The sequence below is a fragment of the Astyanax mexicanus genome, chromosome 1, assembly GCF_023375975.1.
Source record: "Astyanax mexicanus isolate ESR-SI-001 chromosome 1, AstMex3_surface, whole genome shotgun sequence".
Lineage (NCBI taxonomy): Eukaryota > Metazoa > Chordata > Actinopteri > Characiformes > Acestrorhamphidae > Astyanax > Astyanax mexicanus.
In genome coordinates, this window is record NC_064408.1 from 115,800,519 (window position 1) to 115,828,467 (window position 27,949).

The 27,949-nt window shown below is 36.1% G+C and overlaps 2 protein-coding genes across 2 annotated transcripts; both read right to left on the reverse strand.

The window, feature by feature from the left end:
- Positions 1-8,639: 8,639 nt before the first annotated feature.
- Positions 8,640-16,756, reverse strand: LOC111192137 (uncharacterized). Its single transcript, XM_022668744.2, has 7 exons — positions 16,570-16,756; positions 15,007-15,172; positions 13,911-14,012; positions 12,769-12,825; positions 11,328-11,546; positions 10,514-10,636; positions 8,640-8,943 (listed from the first exon to the last, which is right to left on the reverse strand). The coding sequence occupies exons 2-7, from the start codon at positions 15,169-15,171 to the stop codon at positions 8,884-8,886; spliced, it is 726 nt and encodes a 241-aa protein (XP_022524465.2). The 5' UTR covers position 15,172; positions 16,570-16,756; the 3' UTR covers positions 8,640-8,883.
- A 1,435-nt stretch (positions 16,757-18,191) lies between these two features.
- On the reverse strand, positions 18,192-27,304 carry LOC111192132 (uncharacterized). Its single transcript, XM_022668707.2, has 6 exons — positions 27,131-27,304; positions 25,808-25,915; positions 23,760-23,816; positions 20,887-21,138; positions 19,535-19,657; positions 18,192-18,506 (listed from the first exon to the last, which is right to left on the reverse strand). Exons 1-6 carry the CDS (start codon positions 27,302-27,304, stop codon positions 18,447-18,449), a joined length of 774 nt encoding a protein of 257 aa, XP_022524428.2. The 3' UTR covers positions 18,192-18,446.
- Between the last annotated feature and the right edge of the window lie 645 nt (positions 27,305-27,949).

A 27,949-nucleotide genomic window follows, 5' to 3' on the forward strand; every position in this document is an offset into this window, starting at 1 on the left:
CCTCACTTCCACACACACACTCTAGATATCTGCATATCTACATCTGTGTACTGTGTACTCTGTGACGTGACAATAAAAATCTTGAATCTTGAATCAAAAAAGGTTTATCAGCAACATGTAGGCTTTTATTTCGACTTTGAGGACTACAGCAAACCTTAAAGTGAAGCAAGGCTTGGTTGCAGAAGAAGTCCTGGAAGATTCTGAATTAGCTTTAAACAGTTGCCTAAATTAAACCCCTGTTGTAAATCTCTGATGGGGTTTGAAGAAGGTGGTTGTATCATGCAAACCCAAATATATGAGTGAACTGAAGGCCACTGCCACTGAGGAATGGGCTATGATTTCTCAGGAATGCAGTCAGAAGCAAATATCTGGTTTTGCATTGGGTTTGCAGCAGGTCATACCAACAAAAGGATGATCTACTAAGTACTAAAGATGTTTATATCTAAGAGGTTGAAAATTGTTGAGACTTAAGTAGAGATTTGAAGAGATTTAAAATTAAACTACTATATATAACAATTTAAATGGTTCTTCTTGAATTAGTTTATTGCAAATAGCTAAAAGATTTTTCAGCAACTTTTGCTGATACCTTACATAATTCTGAGTGCAGCTGTACATTAAAAATGCGCTGTTCCCGCATACTTCATTTTAAATTTCAGTAATAAACATGCTTAAAATAAATGGCTGTTTCTGAATTGTGCCCCAATCCTTTTGTCCTACAATGCAGTTCACTAATGGATGGAATATAGCATGGAGACTGGACAACAATAAAACAATGCCATGTGCTCAAAAAAGCACATGGCTGGGAACACAAGACAGGACAATAGAGGGCAGGAGCAGAGAAAACCAAAAGAGGGAAAAAACACAGCATCAACTCTCTCCAGTAGCTTCCTGACCACTTATCCTCACACTACCTCACACTAGTTTTAAAAAAATAAAATGGGATTAAAAACAGTATTATACAGTAATACGTAATACAGTGTTGCAATATATCTCAACAAATTGAATAATAACCCCATGATCATCATGATACTACGTGTTATATAGCTAGATTCTTGCTTATACACAGCCCTACCCTTTAACTATTGTATTTTTTTTATTGGTTCAAACTTGAAAAAAACAATGGCCTCCACAAGTTCTTATGAAACGAGATTATTTACAGCTACAGAAAACAGTGTCTTGTGTTGTCTAGGCTTTACACACACTGTAATTAATTATTGCAGTTTAGTCACAGTATTGAAGTAAGACCTGTTTTATTCACTCTAAATCTTCAAAAATAATCATATGACATTCTGCAGGCAACAGATGAGTGTTAAACAAAGATGGCTTTCGAATGAAAGGAAATATCTCAACTTGTGATTAATATAATATATTGCACAATTAGCAATGACATACCTCAGGATTATCTTATAATATACCATCTCTTTCATTTTATAATAAATGGTGAAAGATTAAAGGATTAGCAATGTAGCAAAAGAAAATGTTCTACTGGATCTGTACTGAAACTCAAACAAGAGCATATTGTAAAATGTACAGAGTGGGTGTTTCCCTTACTAACAATACAGCTCTGGAAAAACATAAGAGACCACTTCAGTTTCAAATAATGCAAAGAAAACAAGTTCATATTCATAAAGTTTTAAGAGTTCAGAAATCAATATTTGGTGGAATAAACCTGGTTTTTAATCACAGTTTTCATGCATCTTGGCATCATGTTTTCCTCCACCAGTCTTACACACTGCCTTTGGATAACTTTATGCTGCTTCACTCCTGGTGCAAAAATTCAAGCAGTTCAGCTTGGTTTGATGGCTTGTGATCATCCATCTTCATCTTTATTAATTATCAATTAATATTAGCGTTTATTTAAAGGCACATGCTATTTGCACCCGGGTGTATGCAGCAGTGTGTGCTATTTGCACCCGGGTGTATGCAGCAGTGTGTGCTATTTGCACCCGGGTGTACACAGCAGTGTGTGCTATTTGCACCCGGGTGTATGCAGCAGTGTGTGCTATTTGCACCCGGGTGTACACAGCAGTGTGTGCTATTTGCACCCGGGTGTATGCAGCAGTGTGTGCTATTTGCACCCGGGTGTATGCAGCAGTGTGTGCTATTTGCACCCGGGTGTACACAGCAGTGTGTGCTATTTGCACCCGGGTGTATGCAGCAGTGTGTGCTATTTGCACCCGGGTGTACACAGCAGTGTGTGCTATTTGCACCCGGGTGTACACAGCAGTGTGTGCTATTTGCACCCGGGTGTACACAGCAGTGTGTGCTATTTGCACCCGGGTGTACGCAGCAGTGTGTGCTATTTGCACCCGGGTGTACACAGCAGTGTGTGCTATTTGCACCCGGGTGTATGCAGCAGTGTGTGCTATTTGCACCCGGGTGTATGCAGCAGTGTGTGCTATTTGCACCCGGGTGTACACAGCAGTGTGTGCTATTTGCACCCGGGTGTATGCAGCAGTGTGTGCTATTTGCACCCGGGTGTACACAGCAGTGTGTGCTATTTGCACCCGGGTGTATGCAGCAGTGTGTGCTATTTGCACCCGGGTGTACACAGCAGTGTGTGCTATTTGCACCCGGGTGTATGCAGCAGTGTGTGCTATTTGCACCCGGGTGTACACAGCAGTGTGTGCTATTTGCACCCGGGTGTATGCAGCAGTGTGTGCTATTTGCACCCGGGTGTACACAGCAGTGTGTGCTATTTGCACCCGGGTGTATGCAGCAGTGTGTGCTATTTGCACCCGGGTGTACACAGCAGTGTGTGCTATTTGCACCCGGGTGTACACAGCAGTGTGTGCTATTTGCACCCGGGTAAATCCAGCAGTGTGTGCTATTTGCACCCGGCTTTACATAGCAGTGTGTGCTATTTGCACCTGACATTATGGTTTTAGAAGAGATTAGTACTATTCTTTTGTGTTTTGTGACAAAACAAATTTTACTTACAGATTATTTTACAAGAGGTGAACATACTTTTGTTTGGGATTATGGGGTGGACCTCAAAGTTTGTTCTTATTGAATTTTGTTTTTCACTTGGGAGTCTCTTCTTTGTTTTTCTTTACCATGCTCTTAGAATTTGAATAGCATTTTAATTATCCTAAGTCGCTTGCCACTAATGACAGTAATCACATGCTACAGTATATACTACATTATAATATACACTGCCAGTGATAAATTCTAATATTAAAACAAAATGTAAGTTAATATAGTCTGTAGCACCCTTATGTAGCATACTGTATGTGTGTGTGTGTGTGTGTGTGTGTATATATATATATATATATATATATATATATATATATATATATATATATAAATTTACTTTCTATGTGTGTGTGCGTGTGTGTGTGTGTATATGTATATATATATATATATATATATACGTATATATGTATATGTATATGTATATGTGTATATATCTATATATATATAAAAAATTACTTTCTACCAGTACATTATTATCAGCCACTTTAATTTAATTTAATTTCACAGAATGCAGATGACAGATTTGACTTTTTTAATTATTTTTTTCTAGATAGTTTGTAATTTTTTTAAAGAAGTGAACTGGGTTTTTTATTATTTACATCATGTTTAAAAACATGTAACAAACAACCCAAAGAACAAGGTTTCTTAACATGCCTATACCAGGTGTGAGCAAGTGGGGTATAAAGCCCCAGCATTGAGCTATAGAGAAGTGGAACTGTGTTCTCTGGAATTATGGTATTTTTAGGTTGAGGTGGGATGTGGAGTTGGGGGAGTGTGGGGGCAATGGGTAGGATGGGGTGGTGGGGGTGGTGGGGGGAAATGGGAGGGTGGGGGGGCTGGGGGGGACCTCACAAGATTTAGTCTTTATTAGTCCCTGCTGCTACAATTCGATCCCGAATGTATAGCCGGGTCTCGTTCAATTGGCTGTGGCTTATGGATGCAGGAACTCCAAATTTCAAAAGGGCTTCAGCATTCTGAAAAATCACACACAAACACACACACACACACACACACACACACACACACACACACACACACACACACAGAGTGAACACACATCCACTTCTTTTTAAGAAGCTGGTTAGTGAATTCAAGTGTTTTGTGGAACAGGAATATCACTAAAATCTGCAGGTCAGGTTGTCTCCAGGAACATCAGGTTGGAAAACACTGGACTTAAGCCAGGCCTACAATTTAGTGCTTGATCAGAAGTGAAAGAATTTTGAGAGAGCAAACAAGTATACCTTTTTACCCTACGATCAAACTCCAGAATAACAAGCTACTTTTATTTCACAACTGCGCCCTCAGCACAGGGAAATACATGGCAACATAACATTTGCAACGGCTAATTTGTCAAAATATTCTCTTTTTCAAATTCACAGTTTACTGTAGTCACACGAATTAGAGAAATTGTTGGCATGAACTGCTACATCGTTCGCTCGATTTAATTATTTTTTTTTTTACCCACGGCCCCTCCCGGGCTCTGTACTAGCCAGCAATAAGCTAGCTAGCTAGCTAAATTAATCAGAATAAGCAACAAAATACAAAACTTTTTACTTAATAACTAAGATAAGGTTAGATACAAGTTACCTAACTGCCTCAAACTTCAATTCAATCAAATAACTTAAACTGAGATCCACCAAAACACTAGCTTAGCTTATTCGTTTTCAGTCAACAGTGTTCGATAGACAATAATTCTCACACTCTGTCTTAAATATTTATCTTAAAATGTAGAGTTAAATTGAGTGATGGGCCTTTTATACATAAATAATAACCAAATTCTGCTTACCATTTCCTATGCTCTCCGTTTCCCCATCTGTGAATTTGCGCCTTTTCGCTCCCTCGCATTCATTGGTAGACATGCGCAGATGAGTTCTCTTTCTTTTTTTTAATTAAGGGGTGAAAATAGCCTTGCTGTGTGGCACGTGCTATTTGCACCCGGGTGCAAATAGACACTCCGTTATTTTTTTAAAACAACAGTCTGTACATTTTGTGGATTTAGAGACTCTGGTAAGAATGTGTACTTACACAGAGCAATATTCATTTTAATGTGGGATGATGTTTTGTTCATTTAAGAAATTCTGCCCCAATAAAGAGAGAAAAAACAAACATACACTCTAAAAAACAGAGGTACGATATGAGTACTTTTTTGTACTCGAAGGTACACTCTTTATAATTGTACCCTCAAAGGTATAATATTGGTCTTTACAGGGTCAGATTTGTTCCCTCTAAAGTACAAAGTCATTTCTAACAGCAATAAGTACAAATTTGTACCATTTAACCAGCCAAAGGGTACATTCAGTATTCTGCATCACTGTACTAATGAATTATATATATTTAAATTGCACATTTTTTTATTTGAAAGCCAGACAATTTTGTATCATCAAGTTTTTGAGCCATATTTAGTTGATGATAATGTTTATAATCTTTATGATTTTTACTGCCACAAAAACCATGGGTACAAAAAAGGACTTTCACTGAAAGGTACTTTTTTGTGCCTCAATATAAGGTACAGCCCCAGCGACAAGCTTTGTACTCTTTTAAGTACAAATCTGTACTTATATTTCTTAGAGTGTATACAGACCACTCTGTTTTTTAAAATAAATATATTACACTATTAGGCTTTGCCAGAAGTGGAAAGTAATGAACTACATTTAATACAGTTACTGTAATTGAGTAGATTTTATGAGTAATTTTAAATTTTTAAAGTAGTTTTTAAAATAGGTCATTTTACTTTTACTCGAGTACATTTTGACACAAGTAATTTACTTGGCTACATTGGAAAACGTACAATTACTAAGTAAAAAATAAAATGCAGGGAAAAAAACAATTGTTTTAATTAAAAAAAATAATAATTGGCGCGGATGCGTGTTTTATGTGGTGGTCTGAACAAATACTGCCTAAAAGGTCCAAATTATTATGTGAAATAATAGTTCATTTAAAACATAATATATGATTTGTTGTACTTTTTTGCATCAAATAATTAAAAGTAACTATGTAACTTTTACTCAAAGTACATTTTAAATTGAGTACTTTTTTACTTTTACTCAAGTGAATTTTAGCAAAGTAAAGGTACTTTTACTGAATTGCAATTTTTCTGTACTTTTTCCACAGGTTGTACAGGTTGTCATGCGAGGACACTGATATAATTAATTACATATTTTTTAATACTACTGCTTTTAATTTGAAAGAAAAAACAAATATGCTGGGTGTACTGCTGCTGTAAGAACCTCCACTAAAACAAACAAAATGTTTTTTTTTTCTACGGGTTTGCTCCAACAACCAACTTTGGCACCTTTATTTGTGTAGTGAAACAGAAATTTAGTTGCACTGTTCCAAAAACCGGTTTGTACTGACACTGTTGACACGTAAACCGTGTAATCTAGGCCTCAAGGGAGTCTTATCTGGAACCCAGTGATTCACTCTGAAGCTAATCCAGCTAAAGCAGGGCTGAGAGAAAGAGAAAGGACGAGCCCAGAGCTGACAAAAGCACAGAAAACACAGACATGCCTGTGGGATTGAGTGAAGAGCTTCTGATATCTGTCTTTGTCTGGGAATCGCTCGCTGATCTCAGTCTCAAACCACTGAAAACTGCCACCTGTAACTGAAACCCATTATTCTGTGTGGGAAGGAAAGAATGCTGTAATTATAGCAGGTGTTTCCAGATGATGCAGTGAGATTATTGATGCAATAAGTTTAACACCCAAAAATGTGTATGTTCTAATATTAGGGTTGCCACCTTTTAGAAATGAAAATAAGGGACACCCGCCAAATAAACAGATAATTACAAATATTTATGGTGTATACATATGCATACTATACATACAGACATTTAGGACAATACAGAACAAATCGCTTTGCATATTGGTTCAATACGGGACACTATAGTTAATTGCCAAACAAAGGACTTCCTGTATTTTACAGAACAGGTGGCAATCCTATTTAATATACTGAATATTTATGTATTTATGTGTATGTACGTACATGTACATGTGTCATGCAAAAACAAAGGCTTAAAAGGACAAAATGTATGTTACTGTTAATACCTAGGTAAGTAAGGGATATATGATTTAAAAAAAAAAATATATATATATATCTTTTTTAATCTTATTTTGGGAGTTTTATGTATTACTATTCCAATATAACATGCAGAAATATTCTGGAGCTAAGGTCCAGGAAACCTGCATGGTAACAGCTTGGTTTCACAGCTTGTATTATTATCATTAATTTATTCATTTATTATGCTAACGGTATAATGAACGTCTCAACCCACTCTTTCTACACTGACATGCCATGTTATGGGACAGCATTACGTAATCTAAAAAAAACAAAAAAAACTTGCTTTTGTTTATAAGGTATAATAAGAGTTGTATGTAGTGTTAGCACTTTTGCAGTTTCAGAACAGTACCATTCACAACCCACTTAATACATTTTCTAGTATAAAGAAACTATAACACAAATAACAAACAGCGCATCATCAGCCCACTGACGCCCTAGTGTTCCAGTCTAAATTGCCTTTAAAAGAAGGCACAATATAAATCAGCAAAACTGAAAAAAAGAAAATGGAATGTAGAACATTGGAGCTTTAAGACATTAAAGAAAAATTTAATTCTGATCCAAAATAAGGATTCATATTTTCAGGACTGTTCTCAACTGTGTATAGGCCTTATCTTTCCCTTTCATTTCACCTCTTCTTAAAATGGCAGCTGGAAGTTTAGTAAGTTCTCTTAGTGCCATCTGGTGGTGGGAGACCGGAAGCAGTCTTTCTCCAACATCGTCCTTAAACCAGTTGATGTCCCAGTACTGATGGGCTACACAACTTCCCAACAAAGAAAGTCCACTGGCTTGATAGGGTCAGCAGCCAACTGACAACCTGAGTAAATGTAAAAAGCACTTTTTTAATTATAATTTTCTTTATGAAAAGAAAAAAATAGTCCTGTGTAAATAAAACTGTACTCAAGCTTTACTGATAACTGACAACTAGTCGTTCACATCTTTGTGGAGGAGTTTTGTTCCACTCTTCTTTACAGAATTGTTTTAATTCAGCCATATTGGAGGATTTTTTAGCATAAAAGTCCTGTTTAAGATCATCCACAGCATCTCAATCAGACTTTAACTAGACCACTCCTCCAAAACCTTCATTTAGTTTTTTTAAGCTGTTCAGAGCTTTTACTTGTTTGTGTGCTTTGGATCATTGTCCTGCTGCAGAACCCAAGTACTCCTGAGCATGAGGTCACAAACAGATGACCGGACATTCTCCTTCAGGATGGTCTGGAATGAGGAACTTTTCTCTGTTCTAATGTGTCTTCAGTGTTGCTCTCCTGATGCATGCCTGTCTGATGGCTGACAGCCAACCATGGACCACCGTGCACTTGCCCACACATTTTACAGTTTGCCTTTTGCCATTCTGATCATTCTTTACTGTTGATGTGTGTGACAGACATGTGTTTTGAACAAAATGTGCCATGTATTGTTTCAATATTTTATGGGGTATTTTATGGGACAGGCCCTAGGGCCAACAGTTCAGTCCTCTCATCTCTTATAGATTTTTTTAAATAAATAGATTCAGTTTATCCAGTTTATTGCTGGAATGATGGTGCACCACATAATAATTGTGACTGGGATGTGTTGGGCAGTTTGAACAATGAACATGAAAAGAAGCAGTATTTAATGTAGATAAAAATGTATTACATCTTTATTTATGTCTGTAAATCAAGGGAACGCTTATTGTTAGTAGGCACAAATTAGCTACTAAACATTCCTCCTATTTGAGAGGTCTTTATTTACAGTGGATTATATTTCATTATGTAAGCAAATAAAGAAAATCTGATATAAAGTTGATCTAAATTCCAAATAATTCTTAATGAATTATCATCAATAATCATAATAATTCTGGACATTGTATGTTATCTAACACACAGGGCTGGGAAGGGCTTTCTTCATGAGCGGCTTGTAAAGCTCTGGATCCTCCTGTAAAAATCACACAAATATGTAAAAGGTTAATACAGACCTACTTAAGGTCAGCCATGACAAATTAAAGCACAAATTAAAATTGGCTGGGACAGTTTTAGTCCAGAATATACCTGCCACTGTATACTACACCCATATGTGCATTTTCTAGGCCTCAGAGATAACATGTCTCGCTAACATTTCTAAGGCACAGGAAACAAAGAATCTGACTGGTTGTTTTACTGAATTTAGCTGTCTGTTGTCCAAATCTCACCTAAATCAAAGAATCCGACTGGTTGTTTTACTGAATTTAGCTGTCTGTTGTCCAAATCTCACCTAAATCAAAGAATCCGACTGGTTGTTTTACTGAATTTAGCTGTCTGTTGTCCAAATCTCACCTAAAACAAAGAATCCGACTGGTTGTTTTACTGAATTTAGCTGTCTGTTGTCCAAATCTCACCTAAAACAAAGAATCTGACTGTTTGTTTCACTGAATTTAATTGTCTGTTGTCCAAATCTCACCTAAAACAAAGAATCTGACTGGTTGTTTCACTGAATTTAATTGTCTGTTGTCCAAATCTCACCTAAAACAAAGAATCTGACTGGTTGTTTTACTGAATTTAGCTGTCTTTTGTCCAAATCTCACCTAAAACAAAGAATCTGACTGGTTGTTTCACTGAACTTAGCTGTCTGTTGTCCAAATCTCACCTAAAACAAAGAATCTGACTGGTTGTTTCACTGAACTTAGCTGTCTGTTGTCCAAATCTCACCTAAAACAAATAATCTGACTGGTTGTTTCACTGAACTTAGCTGTCTGTTGTCCAAATCTCACCTAAAACAAAGAATCTGACTGGTTCTTTTACTAAATTTAGCTGTCTGTTGTCCCAATCTCACCTAAAACAAAGAATCTGACTGGTTGTTTCACTGAATTTAGCTGTCTTTTGTCCAAATCTCACCTAAAACAAAGAATCTGACTGGTTCTTTTACTAAATTTAGCTGTCTGTTGTCCCAATCTCACCTAAAACAAAGAATCTGACTGGTTGTTTCACTGAATTTAGCTGTCTTTTGTCCAAATCTCACCTAAAACAAAGAATCTGACTGGTTCTTTTACTAAATTTAGCTGTCTGTTGTCCCAATCTCACCTAAAACAAAGAATCTGACTGGTTCTTTTACTAAATTTAGCTGTCTGTTGTCCCAATCTCACCTAAAACAAAGAATCTGACTGGTTGTTTTACTGAATTTAGCTGTCTTTTGTCCAAATCTCACCTAAAACAAGAATCTGACTGGTTCTTCAAGTGAATTTAACTGTCTGTGGTCTTGCCCTCATCTTAAATTGGTGTGACTTTGTTTAAGTCTGTGGTTATTATATGTTTAATTTATTGAATGATTAAGTGGAGCAGCGTCACAGTTAAGGATGTGGTTTCTGAATTTATAAAACTAAACTTTCTTGGGCTTGTCCAAGTATACAGGTCTTCATTATAGCTTATGTGTTAACTTTTGCTCCCACTTCCTCATTGTAAATCCCCAGTAAATTAACTCTGCTGACACCTCTGGTATCATACAGTGTCAGCAGCAACCATAAAATCAATACCGTTTGTTCTTCTTTCATCTTCATGCACAAAGCCTTCAGACACAGAAGGCATGAGCTGAACGTGAGGCAAAGCTGGATTCCGCCCAGCAGGATCATCATGACGTCCAGTCCTCCTAATGAAAACTAGGTGGAGCAGAGCAGAATAATTCACCATTAGAGGTTGCAAGCAATTATTATGTATATATATATATAATTGTAATAATAACACAGTTATACAATAAAATGACATGCCTACAGTCTTGGGACAGGAACAAGTTATTATATCTGTGTCCTCGATCTTCATTGGCATGTGTACAAGGAATACCAGGAAGTTTAGTGGGTATTTTGTGGGTATTCCTCGATGCACAGTGTTGCGTGTGTATCAGGAATACATCATAGAAGGCTATATAATCCACCCACAGTGGATAGTTGAGCAGTGGGTGGTAATGATTGTGAATGACTGTATCTGGCTAGAATTATCCGTGCAAACAGTCAAGCAATTTAGAAATCAGAAATCAAATCCGAATTTACTGTTGAATTTTTGCACCAGGAAATGGCATAAAGTTATTCAAAAGCAGTGTGTGCTGGTGATTGGTGGCTGTAGTTTATAGAATAAAATTTTCATTTTACTCAAACATAAACCTATAAATAGCAAATTCAAAGAAATTGAAGTGGTCTCTTCCATTTTACTGTATATAAAATGACTGGAAACTCCAAAACAGAGTGGGCGTGGCAAAATAAGGTGAATAAGAGAGGATTTCTACTTAGCTCAGCTTAAAACACGACACTAAAGTGCCTTGAAAAACTTTTGAAGTGAAGCTGCAAAATGACATACGTCCAGCATGTGCTTGTAGCGCTCACAGTTTGCCACTCTGTCATCTATCGTGGTTGGAATTAGTGTAGTCCCATAATAGCGATATCTGTATCCATATGAGTCGCCAGGTAGAGCACAGCTGAAAGCACGAGGCAACTGTGCTAGATCCGTTGAATAAACCACAATAGCATTTATAGACAGTCCAAAACTGAGGACATTCCCCAAGACCGCAAGGTTGACCTGTAAAAGAGAAAGATCAGGACATCCTTAAATAATAATAATAATTTTAAAAAAGTATAATAATAATATTATGTATTGCCTTTCCCAAACCCAATTAAGGAAACTACATTATGGAAACTACTATTTCTTAGAAGAAATTCTGCTTTCGCTCAAATGAACAGTTATTTATCCTTGCAACAATTTAATGACTAAAATAGAGACTCTACATCCATCACTTTGGCCATTTCCAGGCCAAATACAAGATTTAGACCAAAATGTGGCCAAATATCTCTTCTCACATCTAGGCAAAGTGCTGCAGGTGCAACTAGAGTATTTGGCAGAATATAAAATGGGTACTGGACCAAGTCGCTTGTGGCAACAACCTGATTGCACACAATAATAAAGGAAATTGGCTATAAGCTACTTGTCCCAAAACCCTGGTTGCCGAGTATAATATAGCAATTGGTCTGAGTCGCTTGTGCCAACACCCTGGTTGCAGAGTATAATAAGGGAATTGGATCAAGACGCTTGTGCCAACACTAATGGCAAGTCTCAGGTGGCGCTGCCATACATACATCAGCTGAACCTAGGCAGATTCTTCATTCTTTATTCTTCAAAAAATAAGTGGAATTTCTATTCAGATCAGTTATGAGAAGAAGATTTAGTTGATGTAGCAGCATCAAAACATCTTTACAGCTAATTACAGTCCTTTTGTGGCTATCACCAGACCAGCAGTGCCCCATAATGATGGCTAATATCTCTGAAACATGCCAATGACGTCCACTACATATCTGGGAGCACAAATACAAAAGACAGTTCTGGAAGTTCTGTCTAAAGAAGCCTTGATTGGACTTGTAGGATCTGTAGGGCCAATTATTTCCAGACACTGGCCACTAGTACCAGAATAAGAGATTGACCATTGCTTTATACAAACTTTACACTTAATGATAAATCAGATTTTGTGGCCTTCACAGTGATAAGATCTCAATCCAGTTCAACACTAACAGATGTCAACTGAGGAAAGATGCCTCACATACAGTTCCAGAGACTTGTAATAGAAGCTTTGCTAAGGAGCCCTGAATCTGTTCTAGTGGCTCCCAACACCATACAAATAGAGTTTATGATGTTTTAATTTTTGACACCTCTCTGTATATTGCATGTCATATAATTAACATAAATATACATTGTTAGATCTATCCATCTATCCAATCTGGGTAAATGTTGAGTGGTACACAATACTCACCATGCAAGGGCTGGGAAACTTGTCTGCAATGACACATAAGATGCCAGATGCAAAAAACTGATAAAATAAAGAAAAACAAAACTCCTTAATGTCTTTATATGTGTGAATGTACTGATGATATACAGTATGTAAGTAATTACAATATTAGAGTGAAAGGAAATGTTGATTGGGGAAAAGGGTACAACTGAAAGGAGGCTCTAATAAATATAAATAATAAATGAAAATTGGGGAACAGGAGGGCCAAGGACTCAATAGTCTAACCTGACATCTGTTACTAAAGACGATATGACCCAGGTGGTAGGCAGTGCGATGATTGTACCAGACAGAATGGGCCCTATCGTACACTCTGGCAAGGTGCGTCGTAATGCTCTTTGCTATCTTGCACCCTGTCAACAATCTATTTTCAAGACTTTGCACCTGCGCTGTTAAAATTGCTTCAGAGTTTAGGAATATATCGACGTCGATGGGTGTGGTGGTCTGGAAGTGAGGTGTTATTAGGTAAAATTCTGGCTTGTTTCTATTTTGGCAATGAGAAACACAGGTGCGCCACTGACTGATTAAAACCCTAACAACAGTTCTTTTTTACCCATGCAGGAGGGCCTTGCGCACTGCGCACCCTCAGCAGACATGCTGCACTGCACAAATCCAACTTTTAAATCAACAATAAACAGAATAAAATAACATTGCTGTTTCCTTAAATGAGCTGTTGGCGTATCTTCACAGTGTGAACGCTCAGGTCAGTATCCTCTGCTGAGACGCGCAAAAGTGTCGAGCTGTTAAGATACGAACTTTCTGTGTACAGGCATGTCTAGCAGATAATGATTTCTCACCAAGAGCTACACTACCCAAAAGTAGCCAATGAGAGTCTTTTTAGGGCAGTACAAGTCTAATCAGACCACATTTACATATCTGCCAGAGACATAGGCTAACTGTATGCTGAGTTTTGGAGCAATTCAGGGTGTTTTTTTTATTGCCAATGAGTGTAAGATAAATTAATCACCTTTTTTGTGATTTGGTTTAATTCAGATTTGTAGTCAGGGATACAGAGAGGACAACTAAACCAGGGGAACAGTTATCAATTCTGATATTCACATTTATAAGCCAAGATTTATAGGAAATAGTTAATGAAATTCAGATCTTACCACTGCTCCCAGCCAAATGCAGGTGCTCCAAATCATACTGCCAAGATAAAGAATGAAGACCCCATATCCCACATTCACTAATCCAACCATGATCTGTAGAGTCTGTAGAAAGAGATGAGGGCATTATTACATGCTTATAAAGAGTCATAAACAGAGTCATGTCATAAAATTTTACACGTTACGTATAATACTGTATTTTTAGCACTATAAGGTGCACTTAAAATCCTTTCATTTTCCCAAAAATCGTCAGTGCACCTTATAATCCATGAGCCTTATGTATGAGTTTTACCAGTCAGGTTAAGTAAGTAGCAGTAAAGTTTCTCCAGCACTGAGGCTGAAGGAGCATTAGCATTAGCCGCTAACCGAACTAAGCACTAGCTCTGAGGTTATATTATCAGACAGCATTAGTATTAGCTGCTAACTACACTATCTCGTTTGCGGTTAGCTACTAATGCTAATGCTGCTGCACCCAGCCTTAATGGAAATCTGTCTTTAAATCTTTATCTTTATATATAATATAAAACTATCACTTAAATGCTCTGGTTTACTGGGAGCCAAACCACGTGTACTGAACAGCAGATTTAGAACCAAATGTAGGCAGTATCAATCAGACTAAGATATTAAACACTCCATCAATCAACCTTTATTTTGACTCGGAAGTACATCGAGGGCAACCCTCAATGGATTTTATCTTCCCTGATGGCATGGCCATATTCCAAGATGACAATGCCAGGATTCATTTTGCTGGAATTGTGAAAGAGTTCAGGGTTCAGGGAGCATGAGATCATCATTTTCACACATGGATTGAGAGAGAGTTCACCACAGAGTCCAGATCTTAACCTCATTGAGAATCTTTGGGATGTGCTGGATGGAGAAGAGCTGCTTTGTGCAGTGGTTGGTCAGACTCTACCATCATCAATGCTGCTGCAAGATCTTAGTGAAAAATTAATGCAACACTGGATTAAGATAAATTTTGTGACGTTGTAGAAGCTTATTGAAACAATGCCACAGTGAATGTGTGCAGCAATCAAAGATAAAGGTGGTCCAACTGAGGTACCAAACTCATGTCAATTCACAAGGTAAATGTAGAGCTTACCCCCAGCACTGTCTGAAAGCTGGCCATGTGCTGCTTCAGGCTTCCAAACACGGAGTAGAACGACCTGCAGCACAGAAGCTGGCAGAGCAGTGGGTATATGCTCTTGGGGTTGGGGGTCAAGGTGAACATATTCACTGCCTTAGAGTTACACACAGTCATCGACATCCTAAAGATCAGAAAACACACATATGAACACAAATACACTGTAGAAATGTATTTATATGTTTTTAAGCGTGAACAAGTAGATCAGGTTCTTGGATTAAAAAAAAAAAAAAAACATAATAGAAATATAGAATCCAATAAACTAGTACCATATAGAGTCATGTAGTCCAATAGAAAGTAGTAGTCCTATAGAGAACCATATGGAGTCCTATAGAGAACCATAGAAAATTATATATAGTCCTATAGAAAACCATATAGAGTAATATAGTCATATAGGGAGTCCTAGAAAGTACCATATAGGCAATTATATAGAGTCCTATAGAAAACTATATAGAGGTAATAGAGAATCATATAGAGTCATATAGTCATATAGAGTCCAGTAGAGTCCCATAGAGAACCATATAGTCATATAGAGAATCATATAGAAGCATATAAAGTCATATAGAGAATCATATAGAAGCATATAAAGTCATATAGAGTCATATAGTGTCATGTAGTCATATAGAGTCGTATAGAGTCATATAGAAAATATTATAGTGTCCCATAGAGAACCATATAGTCATATAGAGAATCATATAGAAGCATATAAAGTCACAAAGAGGTCACAGGTTCTTGAATAAATTAAAAAAACATCTTAAACAAAAACATACCCTAGGATGGTCAAGAGCTGTACTGGTCAACTAGCTTATCAAATTCCAAAAGGCTCTATTTTAAGGACTATGAAGCCAATGTTAATTAGGTAATATATATGTGAAACAAATGTCAGGTATGTTAGTTATGTTATATTTATATTTATCTTATTTGTTTTATATTTTATTTTATATTTATTAAAATAGTCTATTTTCTTTGTACTATATTGTCTACACTGTATTTGAGTATGGAGCTGAAAGGCTGATATAAGTATTTTAAACTGCATTTGGTATATTTAAAATGTATGCTGCTATACAAGCTGTACACTGAGTACTCTATATTATATTCATGCTTCATTTCTACAGTGTTCTTCCATGAACAGATATAAGGAAAGATAATATCAATATACTGTTTGGTGAAAATTATTATGAGGTGACTTTTAGGCAGCTACTGAGCATACTGGGAGCTCCCTCGTGCCCCCAAACCTCAACACCATATAGTCAATACATATTAGGCCCAACCTATTCTATGGTACAATAATGTCTCAGACCTCACACAGCACGTCCATAAATATTTTATGTAATAACTTCATAAACTCATACAACTCTTCTATGCATCATTTCATCCATTACCACTGTAACCTCACACCTGCCATGGTGTTTACTGCAATAATAATAATAATAATAATAATAATAATAATAATAATAACAATAATAATAATAATAATAATAATGTTACCTTAGAAATGAATAACAGATTTCAAAAACTCACCTTCTCTAAGTGCTAAGTGCAGTATTACACCTCCAGACGTTCCCCTTTCTCTCAGCAGGGGAAATACACCCTGAAAACTTCCGTAAAATCTAAACCAGTTTCGCAGAGGCCCAGCTGACACAGCTCATCACAACAAGGCTTACTGTAATACTGAAGTATAATAATGTAGTTCATAACAACATTGTGGCGCTGCAGGACAACAGCTACAGATGAGATTTCTGTAGAGGTGGAAAGTAACTAATTACTATTACTCACATTACTGTAATTGAGTATATCTTATGAGTAATTTGTCATATTACTTTTACTCAAGTTCATTTTGACCCAAGTAATTTACTTCACTACATTGGAAAACTCCCCGTTACTGAGTAAAAAATAAAATGCTGGGAAAAAAATAAATGTCTGAATAAAAAAATAAAATTGAGTTTTGTTCTCCATGGCAGCGCAGCTGAACTTTTCCCAGGGGTGTTTATTGTGGTTAGCAGCAGAGACGCTATGTGAATCAGCTGTGCTTGGGGGAACCGGTGTTCTGTCAAGTTATGCTACCCATTGATATGTGCTTCTTTCCAGCACTGCGCATGCACCGACCAACAGTTTTTTTTTTTGTATCTTTTCATGTTTTTAATGATATTTCCTTAAGTTTTTATTGGGAACATTAAACAATCTGCTTGATTGTTAAAAAAACATGTAAATATCAGTTAAAGCATAGCAATGGAAAGTTAAAAAAACATAATGAACTGTAAAACTATAAAAATACAGTTTATAGTCACATATATGATCATAACTTTTTAACTTTTTATCAGTAAAGAAAAAAAATGCCACTTGTTCTTGAAAATGTTTTATGGAGTGGTCTGAAAAAATACTGCCTGAGAGGTCCAAATTATTTAATTTAATAATTATTTAATTTATGATTTGTACTTTTTTACATCAAATTAACAAAAGTAACTTTGTAACTTTTACTCAAAGTAAATTTTTTAATTGAGTATTTTTTTTACTTTTACTCACGTAGATTTTTAGATGGGTACTTTTACTTGAGTAGAATTGTAGCAAAGTAAAGGTACTTTTACTTAATTACAATTTTTCAGTACTTTTTCGACCTCTGGATTTCTGCCTCCTAATTCACTTCCATTCAGTACTGTACTTAAGGCACACCTGAGCTTTGCAACACAACAGCTTAACAAATTCAAAATAAGAGTCATGAGACCAAAAATAAATAAATAAGTAAAATGTAACATAAATAATAATATACATGATTAACAATGGTATATCAATCAGAATACAAATTTGCATTTATATGCATTTTATGTATTATATGTAAGTTTTTCAATCAATTATAGATAATTCCAAAACCATGCGTAAAAGGTGTTGACTGTATTTTGAGAACAAAACAAATTTTCAGTATTATTATTTAAACCACAATAATGAACGTATGTAGAAAATAAAAAGAAATGCTCCCATGAAGTCCTGTAATTCTTTTTGTTTTTGTATTATTTCTCTCTGGTTTGACCTATTTCACTCATAACATTTCTTAACGTCCTCATGCTTATTATTTATATGGAGCACTTATTATCTTAAACTCAATAATATTTTAAAGATGAAATGAACAGAAGCAGCAGAAACTGTAGATGAGCATGCATTACATCTTTATTATGTCTATAAATCAAAGAAACACAAATGTAGTGTACATATACGACGAAAAATTCTACATGTAAGCTTACAAAATGATACTACCAGCAGTAAAAAGAATATCTGTAAAAGATTTAATAATAAAGAAGCTTTTTACTATAGTTGGATTACATTTTACTATGCAGTACAGTAACATAAAGATAGTTATTAATATAAATTACGTTATCATAAGAATTCTGGGTATTGTAGTGTTTCTAACATGCTGGGCTGGAAAGGACTTCCTCCACAAGGGGCTTCTGAAGCTCCGAATCCTCCTGTAAAATCAAACCCAAAATATATCAAATATATAGAGTCATGTAGAGAATCATATAGAAGCATATAGAGAATCATATAGAGTCCTAAAGAGTCCTGTAGAGTCCTATAGAGAATCATATAGACACATATAGAGTCCTATAGAGAATCATATAGACACATATAGAGTCATATACAGAATCATAGAGAGTCATATAGAGTCATAAAGAGCCCCGTAGAGTCCTACAGAGAACCATATAGAGTCCTATAGAGAATCATATAGACGCATATAGAGAATCATATAGAGTAATACAGAGAATCATATAGAGAATCATATATAGAGTCCTAAATAATCATATAGCCTCTTAGTCATATAGAGGACCATATAGAGAACTATATACAGAATAATATAGTCCTAAAAAGAACCATATAGAGTCATATAGAAAATCACAAAGAGTCATGTAGAGAATCATATAAATCCTATAGAAAATCATACAGTCATAAAAAAATCATATAGAGTCATATAGAGAACCATAAAGAGAATCATATATAGAGTCCTATTTAATCATATAGCCACCTAGTCCTATAGAGGACCATATAGATTCATATAGCGAGTTCTATGCAGTCCTAAATAGTCAGACAGAGAGTACTATTGAATCATATTCTTCATGGTTTTCTTTTAGTCCTACAAAGAGTCATATAACGTCAAATAGCAAGCTCTATAGAGTCCTATATGGAGTGTTATAGACAGTCCTAGATAGAGAGTCAGTATAGCATCCTAAAGAGAGAGTCGTATAGAGAGATATAGTCATATAGAGAGTCCTATAATCCATATTGAGTCACATAGACAGTCATGTTGCGAGTTATAGAGAGAGTCTTATAGACAACAATAAAGATAGCCTTATAGAGATGTTTCCAGACTGCACTGTAGCACACTCAGATTTAAATAATTGACTTTACTAGGAAATACATATCTATCTAAAATCTTACAATATTATTTGGTTCTGAAACAAAGATTCCTGGCAGAGCATCACATTAAATACTTTTTTACCATGTGGTCTTCTTTGTTCTTCTTGCACAGAGCCTTCACATACAGAACGCATGAGCTGATCGTGAAGCAGATTTCTAGGATGCTAGACATGATCATTATGATGTTTAGTCCTCCAAAAATCACCTATGTAGAGCAGACCAGTATAATTAATTATGATGAATTCAAAAGTGTGAGTCATTATTATGAATGTGTTACAATAATGCAGGGTTCTAATAACACGATTAAATACACTGGCATGCCAAAAGTCATGGGACACAGGACAAGCATGGGACTTGAACTCAACAATTGTTCAAATTACCTTGCCATATAAGCATGTGCCCAGTGTTTAACCGCAATCTTAAGATAAAATAACATAACTTATACATGCATTGGCATTCCCAAGGGTACCCTGAGGCAACCCTTCAATCAATATCAATTTTACAGATTGATATTACATGGATTTTGGCATGTCATTGTAAATTGTGACAGTAGATGGTCCAACCCCATTTCTCATTTGGTTCTCTATCCCTTTGTTTTTGAGTCAGACAGAGATACTATAGGAAGTGGTTAAAAACAACCCCCTTCCCCTCATTCCAAACAAGAATTTGGACACTTTATTAGAGCTTAGCATCTCTGTCTGAACAAGACCCAACCCAAGGCCCCCTAGGTGTCTGTTTCTTTTTTTTAAGCTATTTTTTATTTTATATAAAGCTATGGCATGATAATCTCAATATAGAAAAGTAAAAAAAAATCAAACTGTGTTTTAAAAAAAGTTGCAAAGACTAATTATTGTTTTTTTGTGTTTTTGCACATAGACTATAAGCTCAATATAAAAAATTCATTTGTTTAAAAATTATTTTCTATTATTAAACCAGGTTAAATTATATTAGATTAAAGGAAAGACATGCAGACATCATTCTTGTAGCCTAATTTACCGATGTTTAGGCTGTGGATCATTGTTCATGTTTTAATCTTTTGGAGATCTGATCTTAAAAAAAAAAAAAACGTTTTTTCTTATATACGTAATAGGTCTATGCTTCTTCAGTGTTGCAATGTTAATTAACATCATTCTGAACAGATTTCACTCATTCTGACAGCCCGAAAATGTTTTTTAAAGCTCTGTTTTAAGGCTCTGCTACAAAAAAAATGTCGGGTTTAAATCAGGCTTGGGTTGGGCTCGAGCATCGGATCGGATCTGGCTGGATATTTTGGGCCCGATCTAAGCTTTACACCTTACCACTGGGCATGAACTCCCAAAACTTATTTTAAAGTCTGTACAAATCTAACAAGCTGGACTTCAGAAAGGTCTGCATCAGAGGACATCAAATAAAAAGTGCCCTGTAAGTGTTTTGTACAAAAAAAAAAGGAAATACCTTAAACATGAAGAAGTAGCGCTCACAGTTTTTAATCACGTCATTTATTGTGGGTGAAGCTGTTGTAGTCTTGTAATAAGGATATCTATCTCCATACGTATCTCCATGTCCATACCCATATCCGTTTCCATATCCATATACTTTCTTACAGTTGTTAGAAAGAGGCAAATATGTTAGGTCCATTGAATAAAACACAATTCCAGTTATAGCCATTCCAATACTGAACACATTCAGCAGGATTGAAAAGCCGATCTGTAAAATAGAAAAATCAACATGCAAAAAACTGTCAAAACATGAACATTATAGGAACTCTTATTTGACTTTGCTTAATTCAATAATTGAATTAGACCTTCTGATTTAAAACCAGATAAACCAAACGAACCCATAGTTACCACACTTTTAGTTTCATGCTTGCTTTACACATTTACAAAACAAGTATTGTAATATTGTGGCATCAGCAAGGACTGTGTGTGACTTTGAGCCTATCAAAGCAGTTGAGAAAGCCTAAATCAGTCTCTCCCCGTTACAGTAATACAGGACATATGGGAATTGTGGTAAACTGGGATGCTGGTGCTGTTATCCACTACAACACAATGCACACGATCACTCAGGTTTGTGGACGGACGGTGGAGTGGGTGGATGCTGGTGTTTCAGAGAGCCTCCGTGTCTATGTTACCTTCTGACTTTCTCCCCATATTTAGGCTGTTTTATTCAGACCTGCTGGAGTCATTAGCCACACTTAAAACGTTTCATATTTTCTGTGCAATATAAATCCAGTCAAAACTAATTCCATCTCTCTGCCTTCCTCCGAGTTACTGACTGCCCACCTATCCAACCTGAAAGAGATGGATGTTCCAACGACAACATCAGTTGTAAAATTATTCGTGATAACACACGACCTCGAGTGTTCTATTGCTTTTATACAAGAGTTTATTTTTTTACAAAATGAATTAAGAAAATAAATCAAAGAGCTTTAAGAAATTAAGAATGAATATACTTTAATATGGAGTGTGCCTTCTGCCAAAAAGTAGTTCCACCACAACTGTAACAGAACTGAAACTTAACTACAAAAACGGTGTATGGTTTATACAGACTAACACCACGAAAGTTAGCTTGAAATCAAAATTGGGAATAAGTGAAGATGGTAACGTTAGGAGAGTGAAATAACGCTAATACTCTCCTCTCCTGCTCCGTGGAGTTGACTTCAGGTGAAAGCTGTGCATTTTTGAGCATTTCTGCTTGTTTAACTGGGTGGTGTTGGTTTTAGCTAGCCAGCCGACTGTAGTTAGGTTAGTGAAGCTTGCTTTAGCTCAGCATTAACTTAGCTTAGCCTAGCCTGGTTGGTTAGCGTTCTGGCTGTCAGACGGCATTAGCCAAGCGATTTTCTGTAACTTTTTCCAAAAAAGTCGAACCAGCGCTGCGGGCGAGCGTGCCGTGGCTGAGTGCTAGCCTGTGCTAAGCTAACCCTGCCGCTGATGCCGTTGATGATTCTAAGCTGTACTGTGTGTATACGCCGTTACTCGGCAACGCGTCGGCGGAGTGATACAGGTTTAGTCTGAGAAGGCCGTGATGTTATCACAAATATCATCACGGCTAGAACACTTCTCAACCAATCAGATTGTGAGGTCGGAACTAACTGTTGTAAAATGCGATATAAATAAAATATATAAATACATGAGTTAAATGAATGGTTGAATTTAATGGCAGAAACTGCTTCTCGTGAAATTGTGTTAGCTGGAATGCGGCTACAAGGCATAAGTAGAAATAGGGCCTGGCAAAACCTGTGACAGCACATAAAACTACAATTGTAATACAAGCAGACCACACCCCCCCCCTGCCCAATCTCCTCCTGACTTATCTGATTTACTTATTTATTCATTTATTTTTATTATATTTTAGTTCCTTCTTACATCTTACTTTACACACTAAGAAAAGTAAGTACAGATTTGTACTTAAAAGAGTACAAAGCTTGTCGCTGGGGCTGTACCTTATATTGAGGTACAAAAAAGTACCTTTCAGTGAAAGTCCTTTTTTGTACCCATGTTTTTTGTGCCAGTAAAGATTATAAAGATTATAAACATTATCATCAACTAAATATGGCTTAAAAACTCGATCCATATTTATCCATGATCCAAAATTGTCTGGCTTTCAAATAAAAAATGTGCAATTAAAATATATATTGTTTATTAGGACAGTGATACAGAATACAGTTTTTTAGAGTGTATGGATATGCTGACAAATATACTTATGTCCTTGAATCCTGAATGTAACTTTCTTAAAATGTACCTGATAATTATAAATAATTACAAATTACAAAAAATATATAAATACATTTGATTGATACATATATGTTTTCATTACTATGAGATAGCCGCCAGTGTGGCTGTTCGTCTGTTCTTTTAGGAGCCTTTTTTATCCTTTTCTTCTACTTTTTCTTCTGTTTGGTGCAAATTGACTAGTAGGCCAAGAAAGACCACAACACAACATCTGCTGATGGCAGAAGAATCTATAGGAGGTGGATGCGTATTTCTAAGATATCAGCAGAATATTAAATAAACTAAAATACAGGAGCTACACTGCAAGATGATATGTGTGTGACATTGTTCCAAACCTTAAGGGAGGAATTTAAGTTAACAAAGGTAGAGAAAGCTTGGCTGAAACTGGCCTTATTAAAAGGACGCTAAAGACAAAAGCATCAGTATAATAATGTGAACTCTGTTACTACAAAGACATAAAAAGTCCCAGAGCCGTGTAGATGTTTATTTCTCTTTTGTTACCTGTCTGTATATTGTCTTTAAACATCACCATATATATGTATAAATGCTAAAATCTATATCATCATGGGGACATTATGAGTGGCACACAGTACTCACCAGGCACGGGCTGGGAAACTTCTCCACAAGGATGCACCCAATGCCAGCTGCAATAAACTGATAAATAAAGATAAATACAAAAAGTTAATTAATCACTTCAACTTATGAACTGCACTCAATCTTATTTGGCAAAAAAAGACCTGTAAAATCTCACATTTATATCTGATATTTATACAGTATATTCAGATTTAAAACTGTGTTAATAGCATAAACCAAGCCGGTTGAAATGAAAGGTCCACAGCATTAATTCAAGACTGTTAGGGTTAACACTGTGAGTACTGGAACGTAATGTTTTAATATCTCTTCTCTGATCTCAATTAATAACATTAATTATCCATGGCTGGATCACCTGTCAGGTACTGAGAGTTTTTAGTAAACTGAGAAAATCTGCTTTTAGCTACAGAGCAGCACCAGCGAGCTGGAATTCACTACAGGAAACGTTGAAGCTCAGCTCGCTGGGATCACTGTATTATTTTAAACTTTTAGTTTCTAATCACCATCAGAGAGCTTGTGACTTTTTTTTAGTTTGTTATTATTTAATTTTTTTAATTGTTTAATTAATTTATTTTAATTAATTTATTTATTTATCTAGTTAGTTTTTGTATCCTCATGTTTTTAGTTTTTTTATTATTATTTAATTTATCATTTTTTTATTGTTCTTTTTACTTTACTTTTACAGTTATTATCTTTTCTTCATTTTATATATAGTTTTTTTTACTATATATTTACTATATAGTATATAAATAAATAAATGTTTGGCTGCATTGTAAATGAGGGTCACCCTCAATGTATCCCCACGTGAAATTAAAAGTTAATTGGTTAATTGATTAAATTAATGATAGATAGACTGACAGACAGACAGAGAGATATAAAGAAGAAACATATGAAGAAATATATAAATGATTATAGACTATACATAACGTATAAGGAAATTAACATTATATTCCTATCACAGTACCACAATGCTGGAGTTCACTGAGCTCCTGAGAGCCTGAGAACCATTCTTTCACTAATGTTTGTAGAAGCAGTCTGCAGGACTAGGTGTTTGGTTCAATTATACACCTGTGGACATGGAAGTGATTAAAACCTGAGTTCAATAATTGGCAATATAGTGTATAAAAATATAAAAATGTAATTCTGCTATACTACTATAAGTATATGTGGTTCTATCAAGTGCATCTTAATGTACACAGTGGGAAGGGCATGCAGTGACAATTCTCAACAACCACTACACTGCCAGTAAAATTCACTGACTGGTAGTGCTTCAGGGCCCAGACAGGCCAGTTTTTCTTGTTTTAACGTGATAATATTTACTTCCTTACTGACACTCCACCCACCTTACATTTTAAACCTTTTAACATTGTTTAATTCATCTCCACCATAGACTGTATATAGCTGGACAGAGCATAGTCTCTTAAAAGTGAAGCCACCACAGGTCGGGCGCCCCCTGCTGTTCGGTTTCAGAAAGCTGTGTAACTCCACCCATTCCCATAGGTTTCAATGGCAAAACAGACAACATTCAATCACGTTTTTTTCTAATATACTGTAATTCTACCTCCATTATTTAAATGCAGCAGCTACTGTAACCTCTGCTTATATTGTCAAATTTTTATATCCCCACAGAATTCGTTTTTTAAAACGTATTCAGCTCTATTCAAAAAAGGTGTGGTTATGGTAAAAGGGCTACTTATGGGCGGGACCAATAACAGACCGTTAGCTCCGCTCCGCCCCGCTCTGCAGTCTGTGACCGCGAGGCAGCCCTCGGGGGCGGGGTTATTTAAATGAGTAGGCTGCTCTCCACAGTCTTTCTCCCTCCTCTGGTCTCTACTGCGCAGAATCAGGTGGCAGGATCGCCAACATGGCGGAAGATTTTGGCTTCATTTTCATTGAATGAATGGGAACGGAGACACGGCGTCCATCTTTTTTACAGTCTCTGATCTCCACAGTTACAGACCAGCTGGAACTTGTTCCCTAAAAAGGTCCTTAAGTCCCTTTCTGTTGAAGTAGGTCTCTACCTTATTATAGCAGTTAATAAAAATGTATCTTACCATTGCTCCCAGCCCAAAGCCAAGACCCCATAGCACACTGTACAGGTCAAGAAATCTAATGATGCCCACAAATCCCAGATTCAGCACTCCAACTAGAATCTGTAGAGCCTGTAGGAAGAGATGAGTACATTATATACAGCGCTGGTAAAAAAAAAAAAAAAGACCACTTAAAAACTGAGTTTCTTTGATTTTACTAAATTGCACCAGGAGTGGCGTAAAGTTATCCAAAAGCAGTGTGTAAGCCTGGTGGAGGAGAACATGCCAAGATGCATGAAAACTGTGATTAAAAAACAGGGTAATTCCACCAAATATTGATTTCTGAACTCTTAAAACTTTATGAATATGAATTTGTTTTCTTTGCATTATTTGAGGTCTGAAAGCTCTGTATCTTTTTCGCTATTTCAGCCATTTCTCATTTTCTGCAAATAAATGACTAAATGATGGAATTTGGTAAGTACCAGTCAAAGATTTGAACACACCTTCTCAATAAACGTTCTTTTTTTATTTTTTCCTAAATTGTAAATAAATACTGAAGTGATCCAGACTATGAAGGAACACATAAGGAATCATGTAGTAACTTAAAAGTGTTAAACAAACCTAAATTCTCTGTAAAAAAAAAAAAAAAAGCATTTAGGTGCTCTTATCTGGGGTTAAGTTGTTAACTTGTAGTTTTTAAGGCTGGTAATTCTGATGAACTTATCCTGCACAACAGCAAAAACTCTTGCTCTTCCTTTCCTGAGATGGTCCTAATGAGTGCCAGTTCCATCATAACATTTCTGATGGTCTTTGAAACTGCACTTGAGGATATTTTCTTGAATTTCTTGAAATGTTTTAGATTGAATGACCTTCATTTCTTAATTAGTTGAGTAGTTCTTGCCATAATATGGATTAGAACATTACTCAAATAGGGCTATTCAATGTATACTGTATGTATTTGTATTTTGTGTATTTTTTCGCAATATAAGGCGCATCATCAAAGCAGGTCTATTTTCTGGTCTATTTTTATACATAAGGCACACCGGATTATAAGATGTTATGCAACACTAGCAAGGAACAGAGGTGTCAAAACTGATGCTCTTTAACACAGTAAGAGGCAAGACATTCAAGTAATTAACTCTTCACAAGTTCAGCACAGCTGTTAACTAAAAGCTTAACATTCCAGGTGATTCTACCTCATAAAACATTTTTTGTAGTTTACCAAACAATTCTATATGTTTTTCTTCATATTTTAGATGACTTTACTCTAAGTGTAATAAATAACCAACACAGGCATCAGAAAAGCAACTAAAATAAGGTCCATTTACAAGGTGAATGAGATCTTACCCCCAGAACTGTGTGAGATTTTCCCAGCTGCTGCTTCAGGCTCCGAGACACCATGCAGAACGGGCTGCAGCACAGAGTGCCCAGAATCTGGCAGAGCAGGGGGCATCTGCTCTTGGGGTTGGGGGTCATGGTGAACACAGTCACCCCATCAGCCTTGGTCACAGTAATCGGCATCCTGAAGGTCAGAAAACACACATTAAACAAATTAAACACACCGTAAGCGTTTCTTGCGTAAATGAACGTTGTTGTTTTATTCTACAAACTATAGACAACAATGCTCCCAAATTCCAAATAATAATATTGTCATTTAGAGCATTTATTTGCAGAAAATGAGAAATGGCTGAAATAACAAAAAAAGATGCAGAGCTTTCAGACCTCAAATAATGCAAAGAATAAAAAGTTCATATTCAGAAAGTTTTAAGAGTTCAGAAATCAATATTTGGTGGAATAATCCTGTACTTTAATTACAGTTTTCATGCATCTTGGCATGTTCTCCTCCACCAGTCTTACACAATGCTTTTGGATAACTTTATGCCTTTCCTCCTGGTGCAAAAATTCAAGCAGTTCAGTTTGGTTTGATGGCTGGATCCATCTTCTTCTTGATTATATTCCAGCGTTTTTCAATTTGGTAAAATCAAATAAACTTTTAAGTGGTATTTTTTTCCAGAGCTGTATATCTTGATTTTTTTCATCACAGAGAAAGAGAGATGGCGCGGATGCGAGAGAGTGAGAGGGCGAGAGAGAGAGAGGGTGCGCACGCGAGAGAGAGAAAGAGGGCGAGCAAGAGAGAGAGAGAAAGAGGGCGAGCAAGAGAGAGAG